A 22,242-nucleotide genomic window follows, 5' to 3' on the forward strand; every position below is an offset into this window, starting at 1 on the left:
AAACCCAAATTATCTTCTATGAACAAATCACTATCGGAATAACTTATTTGGCACCAAAGTTCAACCTAAAAGAAAACAGATCAATTTTGAAAAAAAAAAAAAAGAAATATATGATGATGATGATGAGAGAAAATTATATCCAATTTAAAAGAAAAAAAAATTATGATGATGATGAAGAGAAGTAAAGGGTGAAGTTTAAAGATTAAAAAGAAGAAGAACAACCAAAAAAAAAAAACTCACTAAAGCCCAATACGCGTTTTCAGCGAGTTTTCTTTCTTTGCCACTCATGATCATGGGTTTTCAGAGGACTTTTAGTGTGTTGTTGCATGGGCTATTAAGAAGAAAAACAAAAAAAAAAAAAAAAAAAGTTTGGTGTTGCATAGTCCACTTTTTCACAGTTGCACACATAGGTTAGACAAAAGTTAAAAAGTAAAAAACTCAAGTGACATTTAGGCGGAATTTAAACTATTTAAATGTAAAATCCATACTTTGGGGGGGGGCCACTTAATATATTTTGGAGGGGCCAATTATTAAGTTTTAAGACCCCAACTATTTTTCAGACCATATTATAGAAATATTTTGAACTTTTGGGGGGGCCATGGCCCCCCCACCCACCAACGTGCCTCCGCCTCTGGCCATCTGTGACTGTGTAATGCTCCAGAGTAAGCTAGAGAAATTTTTTAGTGAGGAAGGAGCAAAAATTTCTTCTTCTTCTTTTTTTTTTTTTTTTTTTGATTTCCTATTATTATCTTTGTTAAAATTGTTACAATAACAATGTGTACTCATCATAATTTATGAATGATCCCTTAATTAAAGTTAAACGATATATACAATTATCTCTAATAGAATTGTAATCCTATTTAATTAAGGTAAAATGTTAGTATTTTAGAATTTCTACTCAAATACAATAAATACTAATTACACACACATATGTATATACACACACAAAACTTTAGCCGGGAATGAGGGACCAAAAGCAAATATTTTAGCTAGGAATGATGAAAAATTATTAGGTACTCACGGAGTACCATAAATGTGTAGTCCCCCTCACACATGAATGGTGGGTCCTACCATGAATTTAATTAGTGGAACCAACCATTTATGTGAGATGAGGGAGTATGCATTTATAGTACTCGGGGGGTACACAATAATTTCCCGAGAATGAGGGGCTAAAAGCATATATTTTCTTTAAAAAGGGATAAACTTGCTAGGATCACTATTATACAAATATATCTACTAATTTTTTTTATAAAAGATTTGGAGGGGCTAGGGCCCCCTTTGGCCCTAACGTGGCTTTGCCAATGACAGTTTAAGCTTAGCAGAAGTAACCTAGTCTACTTTAGGTTCTATTTGGTTGGGGTGAAATAGAGAGGAAAAGGATGGAAAATAAAGGAGATAAAATTGATTTTATGGGTTTTTGGTTGGAGAGAAGGGAATGATGGAAAATTAGTGGGAGATGTTTTCTTGTGGGCCTCAATTTGGGGAGTAAAATAGGGGGGAAAGAAATAGTTGCAATCAATGACAAATATCCCCTCCTCCTTTTATGAGAATCTACTTGTTGTTTTTCTAACAGGACTCAGTGGGGCTATGTAATAGAAGATATTAAAAAAACCGGTGTCTGTTTGCAACTTTGTAGTTTCTGTCACGTCAGTAGGGGGGGTAATAGTTTAGCTCACTCCCTTGCTAGAAGAGCATTTTTAACTGCTGATACTGATGTGTGGTTAGAGAAACTACAATAATAATGACTACAATAATAATGTTTTCCAATCTAATTTACCTCAATAATAATGACTTACCTATTTCTCCAAAAAAAAAAATTTTGCTTTCCTAGGCATGGACTTTTTCATTCCCCCCCTCCCCCCGGGGGTTTTGTTCTTGTTCTTCTTATTTATTTATTTTTTTGGGTTTTACTAGATGGATTCTTTTTTGGGTATGATTTTTCTTTTTTAATAAATTTGAGTGATTGAATTTTTTTTTTTTTTTTTTGTTGGTTGTTTGACACTTTTTTTGTTTTAATTGGACATTATTTTTTAATAAGAGCATATGATTAACCTCAAACTCGGTAAACTTTTTTTTTTTTCATTGTTAAAATTTATGGATTAATTGTTATTTAGATTTGGTTATTTTGGTCGGATTGATATCGATTTAGGTGTTTGGATTAAATTTGATTTTGATTAAGGAATCTGGGTAAGAATGCTTTAGTCTGGGCTATTCGAGTTAAATTAGGGATTGGGTTTTTATTTTATTTTTTCTCCTTTCTTTTCTTAAGTCTAAATGTGGGAATTGGAGTGTGTCTTTTGGGTGGGAGTGTTTCTTTTTAATCTAAACGTGAGAGTGTAGAATTGGGCAGTGTGGGGGTGCTTTTTAAATTATTATTATTATTTTTTTAATGAAGTTAAAGTACCGTTTGAAGAAAATGAATTGCTTGGTTTTAAACCTTTTCAATATTAATAAAACACAAACAAAACAATATGAACAAGCAAAATACACTGAGAGAGAACAGAGGTTCCATATTCAGTGAGAGGCAGAGAGAAATACCACTAGACTACTGCCACTGTTTTGCATATTTTAGTCAGAATTGATTTTTCTTTTTTGGGAGCGTTGAAATTAATGTGTGTCTGATGTTTGCTTCATCTTTATTGCTGCAATGTATTGTGGCACAATTCTAAGCCAAAGAAGAGTTAAACAGATCTATTCTAATAGATGGGTTCGTGCTTTACCCCCATCTACTGTTTGTGTTCGTGCTGTTTGTGTTACTGCGGCATCTGCTGTTTGGGTTTGTGTTACTGCGGCATTCTAATAGATGGGTTACTGCGGCATCTGCTGTTTGTGTTCGTGCTCTGCCCCCATCTCCTTTCTGCAACATCTACAGAAGCTCAACATCATCTCACCGTTTTGAATTAATTAGAATCTTTAATCTTCAATATATCTATGTTTTAACTTAAAACCTGATGCTTATACTACTTAACTTACCATCTATCCTCTTCAATATATCTATATTTAATTTTTTTCCCTGCTTAATTGTCTAGGGTTCTTCTTTTACCCTTTTTAAAACTAGATGGGTTGATTCTCTTTTTTGGATGCTTTGGTTTGGTTTTGCTTTCGGTAACATTAGCGATTTTTCCTTTGATTTATTGTCGTTAAAAGTCAAATTTCACCTTGGATTGTTTAAAACCTTTATGTATAAGACGAAAACAAACTTTCCAATTCAAGTTTGTGCCAAAAAGTGTTACTATTTGATGTTAATCTTGATTTATGTATTTATTTTATATATCCTTGGCCAATAGAAGCCAAATCCATAGCCATCATCATATGGGAAATAACCAACATATTGTAAAACACTAACCAACAAAATGTTAAACATTGTGCAGATTATTCACTAAATATGGTTGTATGTTTACACATTAATGCTTAAGTATTTTTGTGGAACTGATAAATTACCTTTGATATGGGAACGATTTTTCATACTTTTATGACTCAAACCATATTACAATGTTTGCTTCCACTTCTTTTATAGTCCCTCTTTCATCTTTCTTTGTTGTGATTTAAAAAACCTTATTACCTTGTCATTTTGTTGAAATATAGATTTACTAAGTTCTTTGCCAAGTACAACACTTGGGTAATTTGCAAGAAGAGTTGCTGCATCAAACTGAGAGGTTAGGATAGCTTGATTTTCCCTCTATTTATATCATAAATTGAATTAAATTTTGTCCATTGATATTTTTGGGTTTGATTTGGATTTGAATTCCATGTTTTAGTCTGATTTTTTCTTCATTTTTTTTAATTCAATGAATTCTTATTTTGTATTCAACTAAACTGTAAAACTGTTTTGATTTTTTTTTTTTTGGCTATGCTTTGTGATCAAATTCATTACAATGATTGCTTCAACTTCATTTTGTAGTCTCTCTTTCATTTTTTTTGTATAATGTTAAAAAAAAAATTTTGTCCGTCCTTTTGTTTAAACCCAGATTTATAACATTTTTTTGCAGGATATGACACTGGACGTGAGTCTAATGCTGTAAGATACATCGAATAGTTGAGTCTAGGTACAATTTTACTTAATGTTTCCCTGTGTTATTATTTTCTTTATCGTTAGAGGCTGACATGTTTCATCTATAATATTTCTAACTTAGTTTCATTAGAGTATAGAGTTTACTACCATATCTCTGCCGTAATTTTTTACACTATAGAACTCTTTATACCGTCAATTTTCTTTGATCCTTTTGTTTTAATTTTAGTTAGTTGTTATTACATATTCAATTTTAGTTTAATTCTTTTTCGTAATGACATTATCTAACCTATGTTTTCCAGTTTGAAATTGCTAAAGCTTATAGTTTAAATTGGTTAGGATTGAACACTGTTACTATCTCGGTTCTAAATTTGAAATTAATTAGCTCTTTAAGAATATTGGAAGTAGAACATTAACAAATTTGTTATTTGTTCTTTAGGAAATGTATACATGTTGATTGTGATTTTTATGTTGCAAAAGCCATTATGAGTAGGAAAGAATCCTTAAAATTGCTTCTAATATTGCTGCATTTAGATGATTTAAAAGTTAATAGGCAAGGCTTTATGCATAAATTTGTGATGTTTCTTTTGCTGCTTTGCGCGTTTGAGCTTCTGACATCTAATTTTTTGAGTAAATGATCTATGGGATTTCTCTCCTCAGTCTGTGTGTGTGGTTAATTGAAATATATGTGTTCCAATTTTGGTATTATTCAATTCTAATATATGGGCGTTGCATTATGTTAATCTTATGGGCTTGTTTTTCCTTTGGCAAAGGTTTACCATGTAAAGTTTAAGAATGTCTCTCTTCTTCTTCTTCTTCTTCCTCTTCTTTCTTTTTTTTTTTTTTTTTTTTTTTTTTTTTAGGGTGGGGGTGCATGGAAAAAGATTACCGACGTAGATGCTCTTATGCTATGATTGCATCAACTTTTATATGTTTATCCAAGTTCATGATAAGGACATGCAGCATCGCAACAAAGATAAGATAATCATGGCCTTTTCCGAATCAAGTTCTAATTCAATAATGTAAAGTTGTAATTTACAACTAGTTTATGTTGGCTTTAATTCTGTATCAAATTTGATTGCAAATATGTTCAATCTTATGTACCTTGTATTTTATGTGGGATTTATTTGTAAGGGTTTTGTGTGAGAGAGAGAGAGTGTGAAAACTCAAGATAATTAAAGAATAAAGCTGTTTCGCGAGTAGCTTGCGAGTAAGCTTCTTGCGAAGTGATACATGTGCCCAGCACATGATTGGAATGCGAAGAATCAGGACAGGATGGAGATAGACATGGCAAAACGGGTCAGAATTTTCTGACCCGACCCTAAAAATACCCGACCTGAACCCAATTTTTTTGACCTGAAGCAAAAACGGGTTGACCTATGACTCGACCCGTATTTTTTCGGGTCAACTTGATACGAACCATTTTAAAAAAAATAGTAAAATTAAGACAATATTGGTTTAATTGTTTATTGTGAGTTTTAAGGAAACAATTGATACATTTACAAAAACGCATACAAATTTATTGAAAGATAAATGCATGTGGTTGAGCATTCTATAATGAGTAAAGATTTTTAGATATCAAATAGCAAAGTACATGCCAAGATAATCTGTTGAGTTAAAAACATAGATTTAAAATTGTAGACGTGTGAGAAATATTCACAAGTGTGAAAATAGTGAAGTCAAAGTATCAAATTAGTAGTGGGTTCCAGTTAGCTTAACTGGTAAAGTCTCTGATAGTTGTATAAGAAATCTGGGGTTTAATCCCCGCCTACACCAAAAACTGATTGGTGTCTTGGTCTGATGATACAGAGCTATATCATCAGGAGCGGACGCCATAAGTTGAAACTCTCTCAAAAAAAGTATCAAATTAGTATAAATTATGAATGCTTAGACCTATTTTTCAACAATTTATGTCCAAAATAAACGGCTTTTCAAAATAAATTTGATATTTCTAGAATATGTGTTGCTTAACAATGATATGATATTCATAAAAAAGACCATGTATAAATAAGTAAGCAATCAAACTTTATTGTATGTTTCAAATTGAAATAGAGTGTCAACCACAATTGATAATAGATTATAAAATTTATTTTCAAGATTGTAAATTTCTTATATGTTTTTATTTTTTATCAAATGAGTTATCCAATAAGTCATTTGTAATTTTGTTTTATGTTTTGGAATGTTAATATTGTGTAGAAATAAAACTTGTGTATTTGTTTTACTTATCTTTGCGTTATTTTGTTTTAGATAGCAATGTTAGGATTTGGATAATATTAAACTTATTGAATAAATATTAATATTTTTAACTGAGTTCATTCTTGATATAAGTGGTGAATTCAAAATAATACATTTTACATCAAGTAATTTGTTGCATAACTTTCCAAATGGCAAATGCATGTTTTTTTATTAAAAAAAAAAAAAAAGTGAAAAATATGAGTCAACCCAACCTGACCCGACCTATAACCCGAACCCGTTTTTAACCCACTTAAAATGACTCATTTTTACCCGTGACCCATTTAACCCGCAACCTGTATGACCTGACTCAACCCGCTCGATTTGCCATGTCTAGATAGAGATAGCCGGTTTTCGCGAGTATCACGCGGGTAAGGCCTTCCCGCGAGACACATTATCTGTACCCACACTATATATACTTATATTACCCACAGATGTTGCGGAGTACTTCTGAGAACAAACCCTAGCCACAAACCTTGAGAGTTAGAGATTGTTATACCCATATTTCTCTACACAATCCATTGTGGTTTTTCCTCAACTCTTACCTTTCCATTTCCATATCCTTGAGAGGTTGAGCCTAAACACTTATCACACTCATACTGAGTGTCAAGTGAGGTTTTGGTGTTCTTGGGAAGCATTAGAAGAAGCCAGGTTTTGGCAGATGCAATTGGGCATATTACGAGACAAGACACGGTTCCGAGAAGCCTTGTTGGAGTAGGAGCTTGGAGGGCTTACGTGCATTGGGTAGATTAGGCTTGAAGGGTCTCTTGCTATTCATGTATCCCTACTGACTGTTTAGTGGATCGATTTACTGCTTGGAGGGCAGCGGAGAGGTTTTATATTGAGTACTTCAGTTTCCTTTTCGATAACACATCGACGTGTTATCTTGTGTTTGCATTCTTCTTCCCTACTCTTTTAGCTTTCATTTTACTGCTATGTTTTAATGAATATGGCTTAGAGTAGTTATTTTGTTTGTTTGCTCTCCTTTACTCTTTTCCACACTTAGTATAAGTAAGAGTAAAATTAACCGAGCCGAAATCTTTAATTTGGGGGTCTAAACACCTTTTGTGTTTTTAACACATTTTCGAGCATTCAATATATATATATATATATCTCATATATTAATCACAGCACACATGAATAAATCTAATGCAAAATTATGGAGAAAAATTTACTGCAGAATTTTTTATATGAAGAAAATAACTTTTCTTTGATTCTAAAACACAATTAACACATTAGTGCTGTTTTGTTCTCAGAGCAAATTAACCTGTAAAATTGTTATGATTTCATTAATTTTATCCCATGTTTTTCTAGTAGCTAAATAGAATGTTAGAGTTTTCTTTGGATTTAAAATATATATTGTAGGGACTGGGTTTGAGCGCCTCTACTGTTAGATGAGTGAACTCAAGCCCAACTAACCCAATACAATGAATTTGTAGAGAATGAGTTTAAGAACTAGGCCTTAGTGAGGATTGCAACAAACAAACATGGTTGTGGAGGCGTCTCTTCCTCATCAGCCTAGTCCTTGGGCTTGGTACAAAGTGGGCTGGGGTTGCCAGATTCTTTAGGCCCCCCACAATAGCCCCTAAAAATCCTGCTGTCCGGAACCTCGGACGGGGAGGAGGGTTTGATGTCCTCAGGTCTTTGTCATGGCTTGTCCAGTCTTGTCTTACGTTAGTGCTAGAGTCTATTCACTTGTCCAAAGCATGTTCCTGGTGCCTTGGAATGCGGAGCGTGACTTCAGTAAACTCTAGCAGCTCTGTGCGCCCCATATCCAACGGTGCGTTGGTGATCTAACGGTGGGGATTTTCTTGCATTTATGGGCGGAAAAATCTGCACGGTTCCTCTTTAATTGAGGGGACAAATACCCATCTGGGCCGATTTGCCTCTTTATTTTTGCACTCAAGAGTTCTTGCGCACATACCCTGAATCCGGTCAAACCTCCAATTAAACTCGTCTCTTTCTAGCATAGAAAAGCTCGTCCGAGGAGCTTCTCCTCATTTCTGTAAGTTTTCTCCTTACCTTGTCTTGTGTTTTTCCCTTTTTTGATTTTCTCTTCCCCTTATCCTTCTCTTTCTCTCACTCTTCCCTTAGTTTTTTAACCGTTCTTTAGGATGGGTAGACTTAAGAGGTTGGTTGAGTCTGAGGAGGCGATGGAGAAATTCATTGCTGATTATAGGATACCCAGTAACGTGGGTTTAAGGTACTGTGAAGGAAGGGATTGGCATATTAGGAGGAAAGAGGGTGAGGTAGTGATTCCCATAATCGCCTTCTTAGAAGGTGGTATGAGAATCCCTATGAGGCCGGTGACGAGGGGCTATCTTAGGCATTTTAGATTGACTCCCACCTAGTGCGCCACCAACGTGCTCAGGTTTTTGGGTTGTGTGGACGCCTTAAACGAGAAGATGGGGTTAAAATTAACCCATCACGATGTAAACTAGTGTTACAATCTTCAACATTTGAAGGGTAAGTCCTACTACATGAAGACAAGGGACGATAGGGTTCGGCTTATTCAGTGCCTCCTCGAGTCCAGTAAGGGGTGAAATCAGGATTTTCTTATCGTGTCAGGGGAGTGACACAACAGCCTCCATTGCCCAACAGTAGAGGGAGAGCCAGGTGAGGTACTCGGAGTAGGGGAGGGTTGATATGCTATGTTTTCATAGTTTGCATCATTTGGTTGCTAATTGCTTTTTCTTTTTGCAGATCCACGCGCCTTTGAATGGCACTTCCACTTGGTCAACCGAGAATATTTGCAATCCATTCTCAGGGCGAAGATCTTCATGAACGAGGCTGATAATCAAGTTAGGGCTGCTCACAAAATCCTTGGGTACAATCTGGCCCAAAAGTCATTCCCAGCTCTGAAGTACGTGATTAGAGCCCGCAATCCTCGGCTTCGCCAAATCACTGTGGTGAAGCACGGGTTCTCGTTTTTTGAAGGACCTTTCATCCTAGAGGGCGTCCCGTTGGCAAGCTCTTCCTCGTCCCACCAAGCTGCAGAGGCTAAGGGAGGGAGTTTGGAAAGAGAAGAAGAGGTAGCTGATTTGGGTCCATCCGAGGACGACTTTGGTGCATTTAACCAAGTCCAACTGTCCAAGGATCCTTCTGGTGACTTAGGTGACCCCCATTTATCTGAAGCAGACCTTCTATCATCAGAGGCTGGTACTCAAGCTGAGATGGGTTTCAAGAGACAACCTCAAACCAGCCTGTTCGACTTGATTGAGGGCCAACTGGGGAGGGACATGTTGGGGAAGTCACAATCTAAGCTTCCCTCGCCTTTACCCAAGCATCAGCCGGTCTAGACTAGGTTATCTTCCACCCAGTCTAGGCTTTCACTTCCTCCACCTAAGCCAAGTCTGCCCCAAGGGTCCAAGCCCACTGATCCCAAAAATAAGAAAGACAAAGGCAAATGACCCATGAGAGCAAATAGATCTTGATCCTCCCAAGAGAAGGATAAAGCTCAGCGGCCCTCAAAGCAACAAAAAAATGGGCACCAGGGCCCAAGAAAAGAGGTGGACTCACAGGCCAAGCCCCAAGCCTGGCTCCCCGCCCTAATACTCCACAGGGAGCCTTTGAGGGACAATGCTTCCCTTAGGGACTTTAGAGATGGCGAAGGCACGTTCGTGGCCGATACGTTGGAGAGGTCTCTGCTACTCCCCGCTGACATGGCCAAATTGGAGAGCCTGAGGAGGCAGGAGGTCGTCCTCAGCCTAAAGAGGTATCTGGGTATGGTAGGATCTCTGACACTTGTGTCCTCGTCGAATTTTGTTCCTTAGTTCTCAACTTTATGCGTGCTTGTTTCGATTGGCAGGCTATCCAGGCCACTTTTAGGTTAGAGGAGGAGGCCAACAACCAGAATAGGGCCTTTGACCTCGAGCGTGAAAAGCATCTGGACACTGCTCGGACCCTTAAAGTCTCTGAGACTGATCTCTCGAAAGCGAGGGAGGAGCTGAAGGAGATGACAAGGGCCCGAGACGCCACTGAGACAAGTCTTGCTAATGCTCAAAAGAGGGCCAAGGACGAGACGAGGCACCTGCGCGACGTGGAGTACCAGCTGAAGACTTCTAAGAAGCATATCGTAGAGCTAAAGAAAAAGATGGCAGAGGTGGATGGGGCCAAGAATGTCGCCGAGCGGGCCAGAGAAGAGGCCTTGAGGGCTAAGGAGGAGGCTGAACTCACCAGGACAGAGGCCGAGACCTCCAAGGAGAAGGCCGAGGAGGCGGCCTACAACTTAGGAGTGGCTGAAACCCAGACCCTTCTCAAGTCTCAAGTGCCTAAGGTATGCCGATGCTACTGCTCCCAAACTTGGAATGAGGCCGTCAAGCAAGCTAGAGTTGAGGCCTTATCTGACTTATGGAAGGCAGAGCGTGTGTATTACCCCCTGCCATTCTTGAGGCTGCTCCTCCTAGCTCCGAGGTTAAGGTGGTTCCTGAGGAAGTTGGTACTACCCCTGATGAAGTCGCTTTGACCATTGCCACTTCTGATGCGCCTGCCAAGGGAGTTGAAACTGCAGGAGTGACCGGGACAAATAAGGATTCAAGCGAGGAGGTGCCCCAGGGTGCTACAGGATCTTCCACAAGTTCCCAGGCCACTAATGCTGAGGAAACGTCTCTTTTAGTTGATTCTCAGTAGGTTGCTCCTCCGGCGGAAGGCCCCAAGGATCCTGAGACCCTTTCTACTTAGCCCCCCAAGGAAAGGGTAAAAATAAAGGAGACCTCCCTGGCTTGCCCTAGTTGGACTTTCGCCTTACATTTTCCTCCCCCCCCCCCCCTTTTTTTTGAACATTGTGATGTAAGTTTCGGATCAAATATAAGAAGTTTCTGTTTACATTATGTGCTTATTGTTATTATGATGGGCTCTGTTGCTTGTATGACTTGCACTTTAATTATTAGCTAAACCATCTCAATAGTGTGGCTTATTTTATATTTTGGAATAACGGCCAAAAAAGGGCAAAGTCTATAATGATAGTTTCTACTTAGACTTTGATTAATAATTGAACCATCTTAACGTTATGACTTGTCCTCGCTGAGTAGACTACAAAAGGCTATGAACTTGGAATATGAATCCCATACCTTATGAATTTGGTTGTCAAAAAAAGGGGGCGGGGTGGTCCGAGGAGCCAGATTTCTACCCCCTTGTATGAGTATTATTATTTTCTTATCTTTAAACGCAGTTAATTTCCCCATAGGCTTGAACTTGAGGACTATGCAAGGCTTTGGTTCTGTCTAGTACTTAGATTTTTCTTGAAATGACTAGTTTCCCCATAGGTTTGAGTCCGAGGACCATGTAAAACCTTGGTTTTGTCTAGTACTTAGATTTTCTTGAAGTAACTAGTTTCCCCATATGCTTGAGTTTGAAGGTCATACAAGACCTTGGTTCTGTCTAACACTTAGATTTTTCTCCCAAAGTACGAGACATACAATCATAACAGACTTAGAATTTGAATTAACAGAAATGCTTTCATTAATAATAATACCTTCGCAGGTTATTCACATTCCATGGACAAGGTACAGGTCTCTCGTCTAAGTCTTCTAAGTAGTATGCACCCACCCCTACTATTGAGGTAATTCGGTATGGTCCCTCCTAATTGGGCCCTACCTTTCCATAGGACGGGTTCTTGGTAGCACCCAAAACTTTCTTCAACACTAAGTCCCCTAGTGCTAGTGGTCTTAGCTTCACATTGGCGTCATATCCCTGCTTGAGCTTCTGGTGGTAGTAGGCCAGCTGGATCATTGCCTTTTCCCTCCGTTCAGTGATTAGGTCTAGGCTCTTCCCTAGTAGTTCGTCATTACTGCTTGGGGTGAAGGAGCTCGTCCTTAGCTTTGGGAAATTCGCTTTCAGGGGGATAACAGCCTCAGCCCCGTAGGTCATGGCAAAAGGCAGCTCCCCTGTTGATTGCCGAGGTGTGGTCCAGTAAGTCCATAAGACGTGGGGCAGCTCTTCTACCCATCTTTCCTTGGCGTCATCTAGTCTCTTCTTAAGCCCATTGACTATGACCTTGTTGACAGCCTCGGCCTGTCCATTTCCCTGAGGATAAGCTGGAGTTGAGTACCTATTTGTGATCCCTAGTTCACAACAGTATCTTCTGAAGGCTTTGCTGTCAAATTGAAGTCCATTATCTAAAATGAAGGTATAAGGGACCCCAAACTGCATGACAATGTTCCTCCAGACGAATTTTTTAGGGTCCACATCTCTGATGTTGGCCAATGGCTCAGTTTCGACTTATTTGGTGAAATAATCTGTGCCTACCAGCAGGTATCTCTTATTTCCCAGTGCTTTGGGGAAAAGGTCCACAATGTCCAGGCCCCACTGGGCAAACGGCCATGGACTGGACAAAGGGTTAAGGACCCCCCCTGGCTGATGAATGTTTGGGGCAAACCTTTGGCACTGGTCACACTTCTTAACATACTCCAAGGCCTCTCTCTGTATCCCCGGCCACTAGTATCCCTGGGTGATGGCCCGGTGCAACAGGGATCTTCCTCCTGTGTGACTCCCACAGATCCCCTCTTAGAGCTCTTTGAGAAGTAATTCCGACGCCTTAGGGTGAATGCACAGTAAGTATGGTCCGAAGTAGGAGCGCCTATACAATTTGTAATCCTCGGACAACCAGAACCGAGGAGCGTTTCTTCGTACTTTCTCGGCCTCTGATTTCTCCTCGGACAAGATATCATCCTTGAGGAATCTTATTATAGGGTCTATCCAGCTAGGGCCCACTTCAACTTGATGGATATGAATTGTGCCATTTGTCACCTCATTTTCTCTTTCCAGATGTTCAACAAGAATGATCTGAGGCAGGTATCTTGCCGAAGAGGTAGCAAGTGTGGCCAATAAATCTGCTTGGGTGTTTCCACTTCTGGAGACATATGATAGGCTGAAAAAGTCGAAGTTCGACTGCAAGCGCTTGACCTTGTTTAGGTACTCTTGCATCCTCGCATCTCTGGCTTCCAAGCCTCCCGTTAGTTGGCCTACCACTAATCTTAAATCCAAGAACATTTCCACTACTTTACCTTCCATCTTTTGCACCATGACCATCCTTTGTAGCAAGGCCTTATACTCGGCCTTGTTATTAGTGGCTGAGAATCCAAGTTTCAGGGATTTCTCTATGACAGACTTCTTAGGAGACACCAAGACTAGCCTCACTCCCGACCCACTCTGATTTGCTGCGCCATCAACGTACACTTTCCAATGTGAGGGCCCTGGGGTAGAGATTACCCTAACTGACTTTTTTTCTGTGTTTTGCTTCTCTACTATTGTTTCTACTGTGGGCTTAGCAAATTCGGCCACTAAGTCAGCTAGGACCTGGCCTTTTATAGAGGTCTGGGGCATATACTTGATGTCGAAGGCCTCTAGAATCGTGTTCTACTTGGCGATCCTTACGGTGTAATCGGCAGCGCAAAGTACGGCCCTCAAGGGAAGTTGGGTTAAAATAACAACTGTGTGGGCTTGGAAGTAATGGGGCAGCTTTCATGTACCATGGACCACGGCTAGTATGGCTTTCTCTAAGGGCAAGTACTTGACTTCAGCTTCGTGCAGCGACTTGCTCACGTTATAGACTGGCTTTTGGATGCCGTTCTCATCACGTATTAGCACCAAGCTCACAGCATGAGGAGCCATGGTGATATATGCATATAGAACCTCATCGGCATCAAGATTGGACATGATGAGTGGTCGGGATAGGTGGCTGGGATAGGTACTCCTTGAGTTGTTAGAAGGCCATAATGCAGTCCTCGGACCACTCAAATCCCTTCCACTTGTTAATCAAGAGATAGAATGGACTGCATCTATCCACTGACTTGGAAATGAATCGATTCAATGCCGCGATCATTCCAGTAAGCTTTTGGACCTCCTTGGGGTTTCGCGAAGGCTTGAGGTTATTAATAGCCTTGATTTGGTCGGGATCAACCTCAATTCCCCTGTAGGTAATAATGTAGCCTAGAAACTTGCCAGATCCCACGCCAAATGAGCATTTGGAAGCGTTTAGGCACAGCTTATACTTCCTCAAGATGTTGAAGGTGTAGTCGAGATCCCTCAGATGCTCGAACATCACTTTGCTCTTCACCACCACATCATCTACATAGATTTCGATGCTCTTGCCCAATTGCGGCTCAAACATTCTCGTCATCATCCTTTGATAAGTGGACCCTGCATTCTTCAGACCGAACGACATTACTTTGTAATGGTAGTTCCTGATGGGTGTCACAAAGGCTATCTTCTCCTGATCCTCTAAGGCCAGTGGTATTTGATGATAGCCCTGAAAGGCATCTAGAAAACTCATCCGGGGGTGGCCCGTAGTTGCATCCACCAACTGGTCTATTCGAGGCATGGGGAACAGGTCTTTTGGACATGCCTTATTCAGGTCCATGAAGTCCACGCAAACCCTCCACTTTTCACTTTTCTTCTTGACCACCATAGTATTGGCCAACCATTCGGGGTAAAAAACTTCATTATAGCCCCCGTACGCTTAAGTTTCATCACTTCTTCTCTAATCGCGTCTACATATTCCCTTAACGGGCGCCGGGCGGCTACTTCTTAGGGATTACAGACGGATTGATGTTGAGATGGTGACAGACGAAGGATGGGTCAATTCCTAGGGCGTCACAGGCATCCCATGCAAACACATCGATATTGCTCTTGAGAAACTCAATCAACTCCCTCTTTTCCTAAAGAGGCAGCTGGACTCCAACTTGAAAGAACCTTTCTGGATCATTGCCAATGACCACTTTTGCCAGATCTTCACATTTCGCCTCTCCGGCAGCTGCATCAGTAGGCGCCACTGGGGCCTTTGATTGCTATAAGCTCTCTTCGGCAATTGACGAGGGCTCCACGTAGAGCCGTTGTGAAATGGCAGCAACCATACATTGCCTTGCTATGGATTGCCAACCACAGATTTCGAGGACCCGGTCACCTGACAGGAATTTCACATTCTGATTCAATGAGGAGGCAACGACCCCCAAGGCATGGAGCCAGGGTCTGCCGACAATGGCTGTATATGGGGAGTACGTGTCCACTACAATAAAGTTCACCTCTATTATCTCTGGGCCGGTCTAGATGGGTAGTCTAATCATGCCCTTTGGAATAACAAGTTTCCCATCGAAGCTCATCAAGGGAGAGCTATAAGGCGTCAAGTCTTCTGGTTTCAACCTTAGCCCCTTGTAGAGGTCCGAGTACATGACCTCAACCACATTGCCGTCATCCACCATTACTCTCCTCACATCATAGTCCCCAATTCGAAGAGTGATCATTAGCGCATCGTCATGGGGTTGTATGGTTCCAACCTTGTCTTCCCTTGAAAAGCTCAAAATCGGGTGAAAATTCCTTCTAGCCTTTTTCGGCTCTAGCTGGGACAACTCAGCTAGCAGCTGAGCCATAGTTAGCACTCGTGAAGGGTGCGTGCCTGTTCTTCCCGGAGCGGCCAAGATCACGTTGATCGTCCCCGCGGCCAGCCCTAGGGTATTATCTCTCTGGAGTTCCTGATGGGCCTAGCCTTAATGCCTGCTGGAATGATGCAGAATGTGCCTTAGCTTTCCTTCTTAGACTAACTGGTCCAAATAGCTCCGAAGGTTTCTGCAGTTCTCCGTGGTATGCTCGTGGTCCTGGTGGTATTGGCAGTAAAAGGTTCTGGTTGCGGCTCATGGATTCTCCCGCCATCTTATTCGGCCACTTAAATTACGGCTCGTTTCTGATTTCCTCCAATACACAGAGCACTAGTTCTCGGAACATAGTGCTGATGGTCTGTGTGTTAGCTGCTCTAGATTGCCCTGCAAAGTCTCTCCTCGGGCGGCCATTGTTGTATCGGTCTGACCTGAAATCCCTTCTCTCTTGGGGGACAACTTTCTCCTTTCCTTTACCTTGCTGCTGGTTTTCTTCTACTCGTTTATACTTGGCGATCCGATCCATTAGCTGGCGCACACTAGTGGCAGGCTTGCCAGTCAGGGACTTCCTCAAGCTGTGCCCAGCTAGGAGACCATTTTTGAAGGTGCTGATGGAGACATCACCAAAATTGCCATCTAGTTCATTGTACATCTCCCAATAGCAGTCCGAGTAGGCCTTTAGAGTCTCGCCATCATATGTGGATAAAGACAATAGTGCGCTTAAGGGCCGAGGAGCTTTGCTGTTTGTAATGAAGAGGGAGCCAAAGGCCTGGGTCAGCCGTCTGTACGAATCTATGGAGTTCGTCTTTGAGCCATTGAACCATCTCATCACCACTGGACCCAAGCTGGAGGAGAAGACTTTGTACATAAGTGCCTCGTCATTGGAATGAACAGCCATCCTTTGGTTGAATTGGCTCACATGCTCCACAGGGTCTATTTTGCCATTATAGATGGTGAAGGTTGGCTGCTGGAATCGCCGAGGAAGTATAGCTTCTTTTATGTGACATGTAAAAAGTGACTTGGAGAGTTTATCCAGTGCCCTACTCATGGCGTTGCTCCCCAAACCCCTAGGAGATGGGCTTTTACGTCTACGCCTCCGGTAGTACTCCTTTTCATGCGAGAAGGTCTCGCTTGGAGGAGTTCTTGACCTTTGCCTATAATCGTCGTCGTTTTCGTCTTCGGAGGGCATGTCAGGACTAGGGTGAGACCGCCTTCGTTGTGCATGACGCAGCTATCTCTTTAAGTCTCTATCTCTTGCTACATGGCCAGCTTATCATCTTGTTTCCGAGATACGTGGCTCCTAACTTCTTCTTCTCGTTGCATGACCCGGTTGTCATTTCGCCTCTAAAGCACGTGGCTACCCCCACGTGAGTGGCTTCTGCTGGTTTGAGTGGTGTGTACACTTCCCTCTCGAAACCTTCCATTCTCTTCATTTTGATCACGCTCAAGGTTATGGAAGTTACCCTTCTGTTGGGACCTAACCGGTTTAGGCTGGTGAGGGCTTGCTTGGCGAGGGCTTGATCTTGCCATGTTTGATTGTTGCCCTTACTAACACACAAGTTCTTCCCACAGACGACACCAATTGTAGGGACTAGGTTTGAGCGCCTCTACTGTTGGATGAGTGAACTCAAGCCCAGCTAGCCCAATACAATGAATTTGTAGAGAATGGGTTTAAGAACTAGGCCTTAGTGAGGATTGCAACAAACGAACATGGTTGTGGAGGGGTTTGATTACAAGAATATAAGCTAAAGCATGAAATTTGTCTCCTCGGCACTCTCTTGAGGAACGTGTGATTCTTGTTATTTCTTCAATGCTTGGTTACAAAGATCTCTCCAATGATTCCAGTCACTATGGTCTTTCCTACTTCCAATTGCTTATCCCCTCTTTTAGGGGGATTTCTTACATTATATACCCCCTTTCAGTTGATCTTGGCCCTCAATTTGTTGATCACGCAGGTTGCTACTTGAGTGCTTGTCCCATCAGTCGCCTTCTCATTCTTTCTCAGGGTTGCAGTAACCAAGGCTGCACTGTTCAATGGTCATTTCCTCATTAATGCGGCCAGAATTTTAGTTGTGGGCATTTAATGTGGAGGTGACAATTCATCCTGGAGTTGTTCTTCCACCATGTTTCTATGGCTGACACTTTGTACTTGCTCTTTATCCTGGGATGCTTCAGGAGGCTACTTTTGATGGCTCGCTGCTTTCTCCTCCCATGGCCTTGATTGGCCGAGGACAGGATTATCCTCAGCAACGTCTCTGGGCAACTTGGGCTTTCTCACTTCGTCCTCGGGCGTCTCTTCCTCCTCGGCCTAGGCTTTGGGCTTGGTACAAAGTGGGCCGGGGTTGCCAGATTCTTTACGCCCCCCCCATATATATATATATATATATATATATATATCTAGCAATTGAAATATTAAGGGTTGCTATGGTTGAATCGTTGGCCTTTGATTCAACGACATTAAAAAGGGGTTTTTAGCAAATTTTTAATTGTGTAGTTTCGGTATTTGATGTCCTCCACCATAAGAATTCTCAGTTTATGCTCTATTTGTATTAATATGAGACCTTTTTTTTTTCTTTTTCTTTTTTTTCATTTGTGTTTGGATTTAATTAAAGTTTCTAGGTTATATCAAGCTTTGGTTTTATGTTTAGTCTATAGGTTATCTCAAGCTTGGTTTAATCAAAGAATCATGTTATTGTATTTTAATCAAAGAATCATGTTCTTTAAGAGTAGCATCTAGATTTTTGAGGGGTTTTGCTTGATTCTTTGTTTGTTTGCAGACCCCAGCTTCTTTTACAATGTCCTCCTTCAGTAACCCACAGTTTATTTTCTACTTTTTGCCATGCATAGCGAAAGACCAAATCCATAAAGTTTAGAAGCTGTCTGCAAATTCCAGTAGTAGCAAAGTGAAAAGGTAGAGCTCTGTTTTTCCTTCTTCTATATATATTTTTGAAGCATATTTCCTAAGACTTCACTATCATCCAAGATGATACTTTGATTGTTTAATCTAATAGGCAAATAGTGGGTTATTTTTCATTGCTATGTTGCCTTTGAAAGGTGGGGGGATTTGCTTTGTAGGAACCATTTTTCACAATTAATTTAATGGTAAAAACTTATTACTACACTAATAATGAATGCTACTATGAAATTTGAGGGTGCTTAGACCATGGAAAGGACTAAGAAGATTACTTATTGATAAAAATAAATAAATAAAGGACTAATAGGGTTAAGTCTAATAGGGTTCATGCTCTGCCCCTATCTCCTCTCTGCGGCTGCTGTTTGTGTTTGTGCTCTTCCCCCATCTCCCCTTTGCAACATATACGGAAGGTCCACATCATCTCACTATTTCTTCTCCTATTTGAATTAGCATCTTCAATCTTCAATATATGTATGTTTTAATTTAAAATCTGATGCTTATACTACTTGAATTACAATTTGTCTTTTTCAATATATCTATATTAAAAAAAATTTCCCTTGCTTAATTGTCAAGGGTTCTTCTTTTACCCTTTTTAAAAAATAGATTGGTTGATTCTCTTTCTTTGGATGCTTTGATTTGGTTTTTTCTTTTGGTAACATTAGGGACTTATCCTTTGATTTATTGTAGTTAAAAGTAAAATTTCAACTTGGATTGTTTAAAATCTTTATTTATAAGACGAAAACAAACTTTCTAGTTCAAGTTTGTGCCAAAAAGTGTTACTGTTTGATGTTAATCTTGCTTTAAGTATTTATTTTATATGTCTTTGGCTAATGGAAGCCAAATCGATAGCCATCATCATATGGGAAATAGCCAACAGATTGTTAAAAACTAACCAACAAAAATGTTAAACATTGTGCGGACAATTCACTAAATATGGTTGTATGTTTACACATTAATGCTTAAATATTTTTTGGGACTAATAAATTACCTTTGTTATGGGAACAATCTTTTCATATTTTTGCAACTCAAACCATATTACAATGTTTGCTTCCACTTCTTTTGTAGTCTCTCTTTCATCTTTCTTTGTTGTGATTTTAAAAACCTTCTTACCCTATCATTTTGTTGAATACTGAGTTCTTTGCCAGGTACAATACAGGTATTTTGCAAGAAGAGTTGTTGCATCAAACTAAGAGGTTAGGATAGCTTGATTTTCCCTCTATATATCTCATAATTTGAATTAAATTTTGTCCATTGATCTGTTTGGTTTTGATTTGGCTCTGAATTGCATATTTTAATATGCTTTTTTCTTCATTTTTTTTTTTTAATTCAATGAATTCTTATTTTGTATTCAACTAAACTATAAAACTGTTACGGTCTTTTTTTTTTTTTTGCTATGCTTTGTGATCGAATTCTTTACAATGATTGCTTCAGCTTCTTTTTGTAGTCTCTCTTTCATATAGTGCATTCTTCTTTTGCTATGCTTTGTGATCTGTCCTTTTGTTCAAACATAGATTTCTAAGATTCTTTACCAAATACAACACTTTGGTATTTTGCAAGAAGAGTTACTGGATCAAACTAACAGATGGACGCGCGTCTAATGCTGTAGGATACATCGAATAGTTGAGTCTAGATACAATTTTACTTTATGTTTCCCTGTGTTATTATTTTCTTCATCATTAGAGGCTGATTTGTTTCATCTTTAATATTTCTATCTTACTTTCATTATAGAGTTTAGAGTTTACTATCATTTTTTTCTGCCATAATTTTTAGGCTATACAAATCTTTATACCGTCAATTTTCTTTGGTTCTTTTGGTTAAATTTTAGTTAGTTGTTATTGCATATTCCAGTAAGTTTAAATGTTTCCTTAAATATCACTATGTTAGCATTTAGTAAAAGATAGAACAAACATTCGTACTTAGTACTTATGATTGCTATTTTTTTTTTCTCTGGAACTAGGTTATGGCCTGCTATAGTAACCAGATGTTAAATAAGCCTTTGGTTGATGGTGGTTATGCCTAAGGGACTCGGTTCCAAGAAGACTGAAGCCAAAAATTTGTAACAGTGTGGGCAAGTTACAATTGATAAGTATCAATAGAAAGAGTGTGGTGTAGTTGCAGCTGGTTTATTTTTTTGTTGGTGGTGGTGTTTTCTTTTGGGGCCAAATATCAACTGGACAATGGATATGCAAAAGGAAAGATAGCAAGTAAAAGTGCATAGGTTAGTCATTCGTGGTTGATTATTGTGTAATGTGCATATGCAGCAAAGTATTTAATATTTTATTTGTTATGTACATGTTTTTTTGCTTTCACAAACAAATTGTTCTTGACTTAAATGCAATAATTTGGAAGAGTTTCTTCTTTAAAACTATTATGTTTGTTGCTAAATCATTTAGCAATGATTTTGTAAAGGCATGAATCTTATTTTTCATCTCTTTTATTGTCCTTGACAAATTGTTATCGACTTGAAAGCAATAGTTTGGAAGAGTTTTTTAAAATTGTTGTGTTTGTTGCTAAATCATTTAGCAATGATTTTGTGTAGGCATGAATCCAGGGACGGAACTAGGATTCGAAGTTGGGAGGGGCCAAAGTATAAATACAAAAAAGTTTATGAAAATCAAAACTGACATCTACACAAGCTTTGTCAAATTTCATCCCATTCGTTAACATTATAATCTCATATTTTTCACAATTTGGATTGATACTGATTTAATCAGTGGTAATTTTTTGGAATTTTGTTTGAAAATTTTCATGAATTGGGACATCAACACTAGAGGCAATGCTGCATTACTAGCTTCAAATTATTTGTAATTTTTTCTCTTTAAAAAAATCAAATATTATAGATAATTTTCCCATCATCAACCATTCAAATAAAAGTTTCATTATTTTCATATTATATAGCTCTATAGCTTCAAAATTTAGTCCAAAAAATAAACCAAACATACTCCACATGCTACAACAACATTAATGTTAATCAATTATTTTCTAAAAATAGTTAATAATTCCTAAAATAAATCAAGAAATGTTATCAATTAATAACATTTATTACTATTCACAGCACACGTTTTTGGAAGAAATTTTTAATTTTCGCCTAACCCCTTCTCCCCCCCCCCCCCCAATGGCCCTCCTCTGCCATAACGTGGGTCCGTCTCTACATGAATCTTATTTTTCATCTCTTTTATTGTCCTTGGTGACACATTATTATCTGTTGTGTGCTGGAAAAAGCCAAAAAAATCATTGAAATAATTAACTCAAGTGCTCTTTTTCAACCTTTGGAATTATAATATGTTATATAACTTTTTGAATATAGTATTCATACAATGTAGAATATTCACTTTTTTTTTAATTTTTTTTTACAATTATTATTAAAATTATGATAGTTCATGTAAAATTAGAAAGCTTTATGTATAAACAATACTTTTATAAGAAATTTTCTGCACCAATGCATCTTTATTGCATTTGTTGTATAAGTTTTATAGTTTAAAGAGTTAATTAACAAAATTGATAGGAGAGAATTTCCATGATCATATGTTTTACATTGGGCAAAAAAAAAAACCTTATGAAATCTACAAATTTGTCTGCAATTTGGAACATGAAGTCAATCAATATTAGCTCTTTCAAGCCTCTTAGGCTTTGTATGTTATCACAGTAGAGGAGTGGGAGTTTCCTTCTAATATAAGAAGGTCAATTTATATTTTAGTTATTGATCTTTTTTGTTTGTT

At 39.0% G+C, this 22,242-nt stretch overlaps 3 protein-coding genes and 1 long non-coding RNA gene across 4 annotated transcripts; 2 read left to right on the top strand and 2 right to left on the bottom strand.

The window, feature by feature from the left end:
* The first annotated feature begins 3,584 nt into the window (after nucleotides 1-3,584).
* On the top strand, nucleotides 3,585-5,118 carry LOC136063299 (uncharacterized). Its single transcript, XR_010624975.1, has 3 exons — nucleotides 3,585-3,656; nucleotides 3,990-4,046; nucleotides 4,873-5,118. It is a non-coding gene; the product is annotated as an uncharacterized LOC136063299 (long non-coding RNA).
* A 4,785-nt stretch (nucleotides 5,119-9,903) lies between these two features.
* LOC112035381 (uncharacterized) lies at nucleotides 9,904-10,870 on the top strand. Its single transcript, XM_024068212.1, has 3 exons — nucleotides 9,904-9,969; nucleotides 10,050-10,517; nucleotides 10,634-10,870. The coding sequence occupies exons 1-3, from the start codon at nucleotides 9,904-9,906 to the stop codon at nucleotides 10,868-10,870; spliced, it is 771 nt and encodes a 256-aa protein (XP_023923980.1).
* Nucleotides 10,871-15,282: 4,412 nt separating this feature from the next.
* LOC112035382 (uncharacterized) lies at nucleotides 15,283-15,606 on the bottom strand. The gene has a single exon (XM_024068213.1). The coding sequence runs from the start codon at nucleotides 15,604-15,606 to the stop codon at nucleotides 15,283-15,285; it is 324 nt and encodes a 107-aa protein (XP_023923981.1).
* A 298-nt stretch (nucleotides 15,607-15,904) lies between these two features.
* On the bottom strand, nucleotides 15,905-16,798 carry LOC112035383 (uncharacterized). The gene has a single exon (XM_024068214.2). The coding sequence runs from the start codon at nucleotides 16,796-16,798 to the stop codon at nucleotides 15,905-15,907; it is 894 nt and encodes a 297-aa protein (XP_023923982.2).
* Nucleotides 16,799-22,242: the final 5,444 nt, after the last annotated feature.

The sequence above is a fragment of the Quercus suber genome, unplaced genomic scaffold, assembly GCF_002906115.3.
Source record: "Quercus suber isolate HL8 unplaced genomic scaffold, Cork oak 2.0 scaffold_509, whole genome shotgun sequence".
Taxonomy (NCBI): Eukaryota; Viridiplantae; Streptophyta; class Magnoliopsida; order Fagales; family Fagaceae; genus Quercus; species Quercus suber.

Coding starts and splice junctions, on each gene's coding strand:
- LOC112035381 (XM_024068212.1), top strand. CDS start 9,904: ATGGCCAAATTGGAGAGCCTGAGGAGGCAGGAGGTCGTCCTCAGCCTA. Junction 9,970..10,049: donor TAAAGAGGTATCTGGGTATG/GTAGGATCTCTG, acceptor TTCGATTGGCAG/GCTATCCAGGCCACTTTTAG. Junction 10,518..10,633: donor TCAAGTCTCAAGTGCCTAAG/GTATGCCGATGC, acceptor GCCATTCTTGAG/GCTGCTCCTCCTAGCTCCGA.
- LOC112035382 (XM_024068213.1), bottom strand. CDS start 15,606: ATGGCTCAGCTGCTAGCTGAGTTGTCCCAGCTAGAGCCGAAAAAGGCT.
- LOC112035383 (XM_024068214.2), bottom strand. CDS start 16,798: ATGCCCTCCGAAGACGAAAACGACGACGATTATAGGCAAAGGTCAAGA.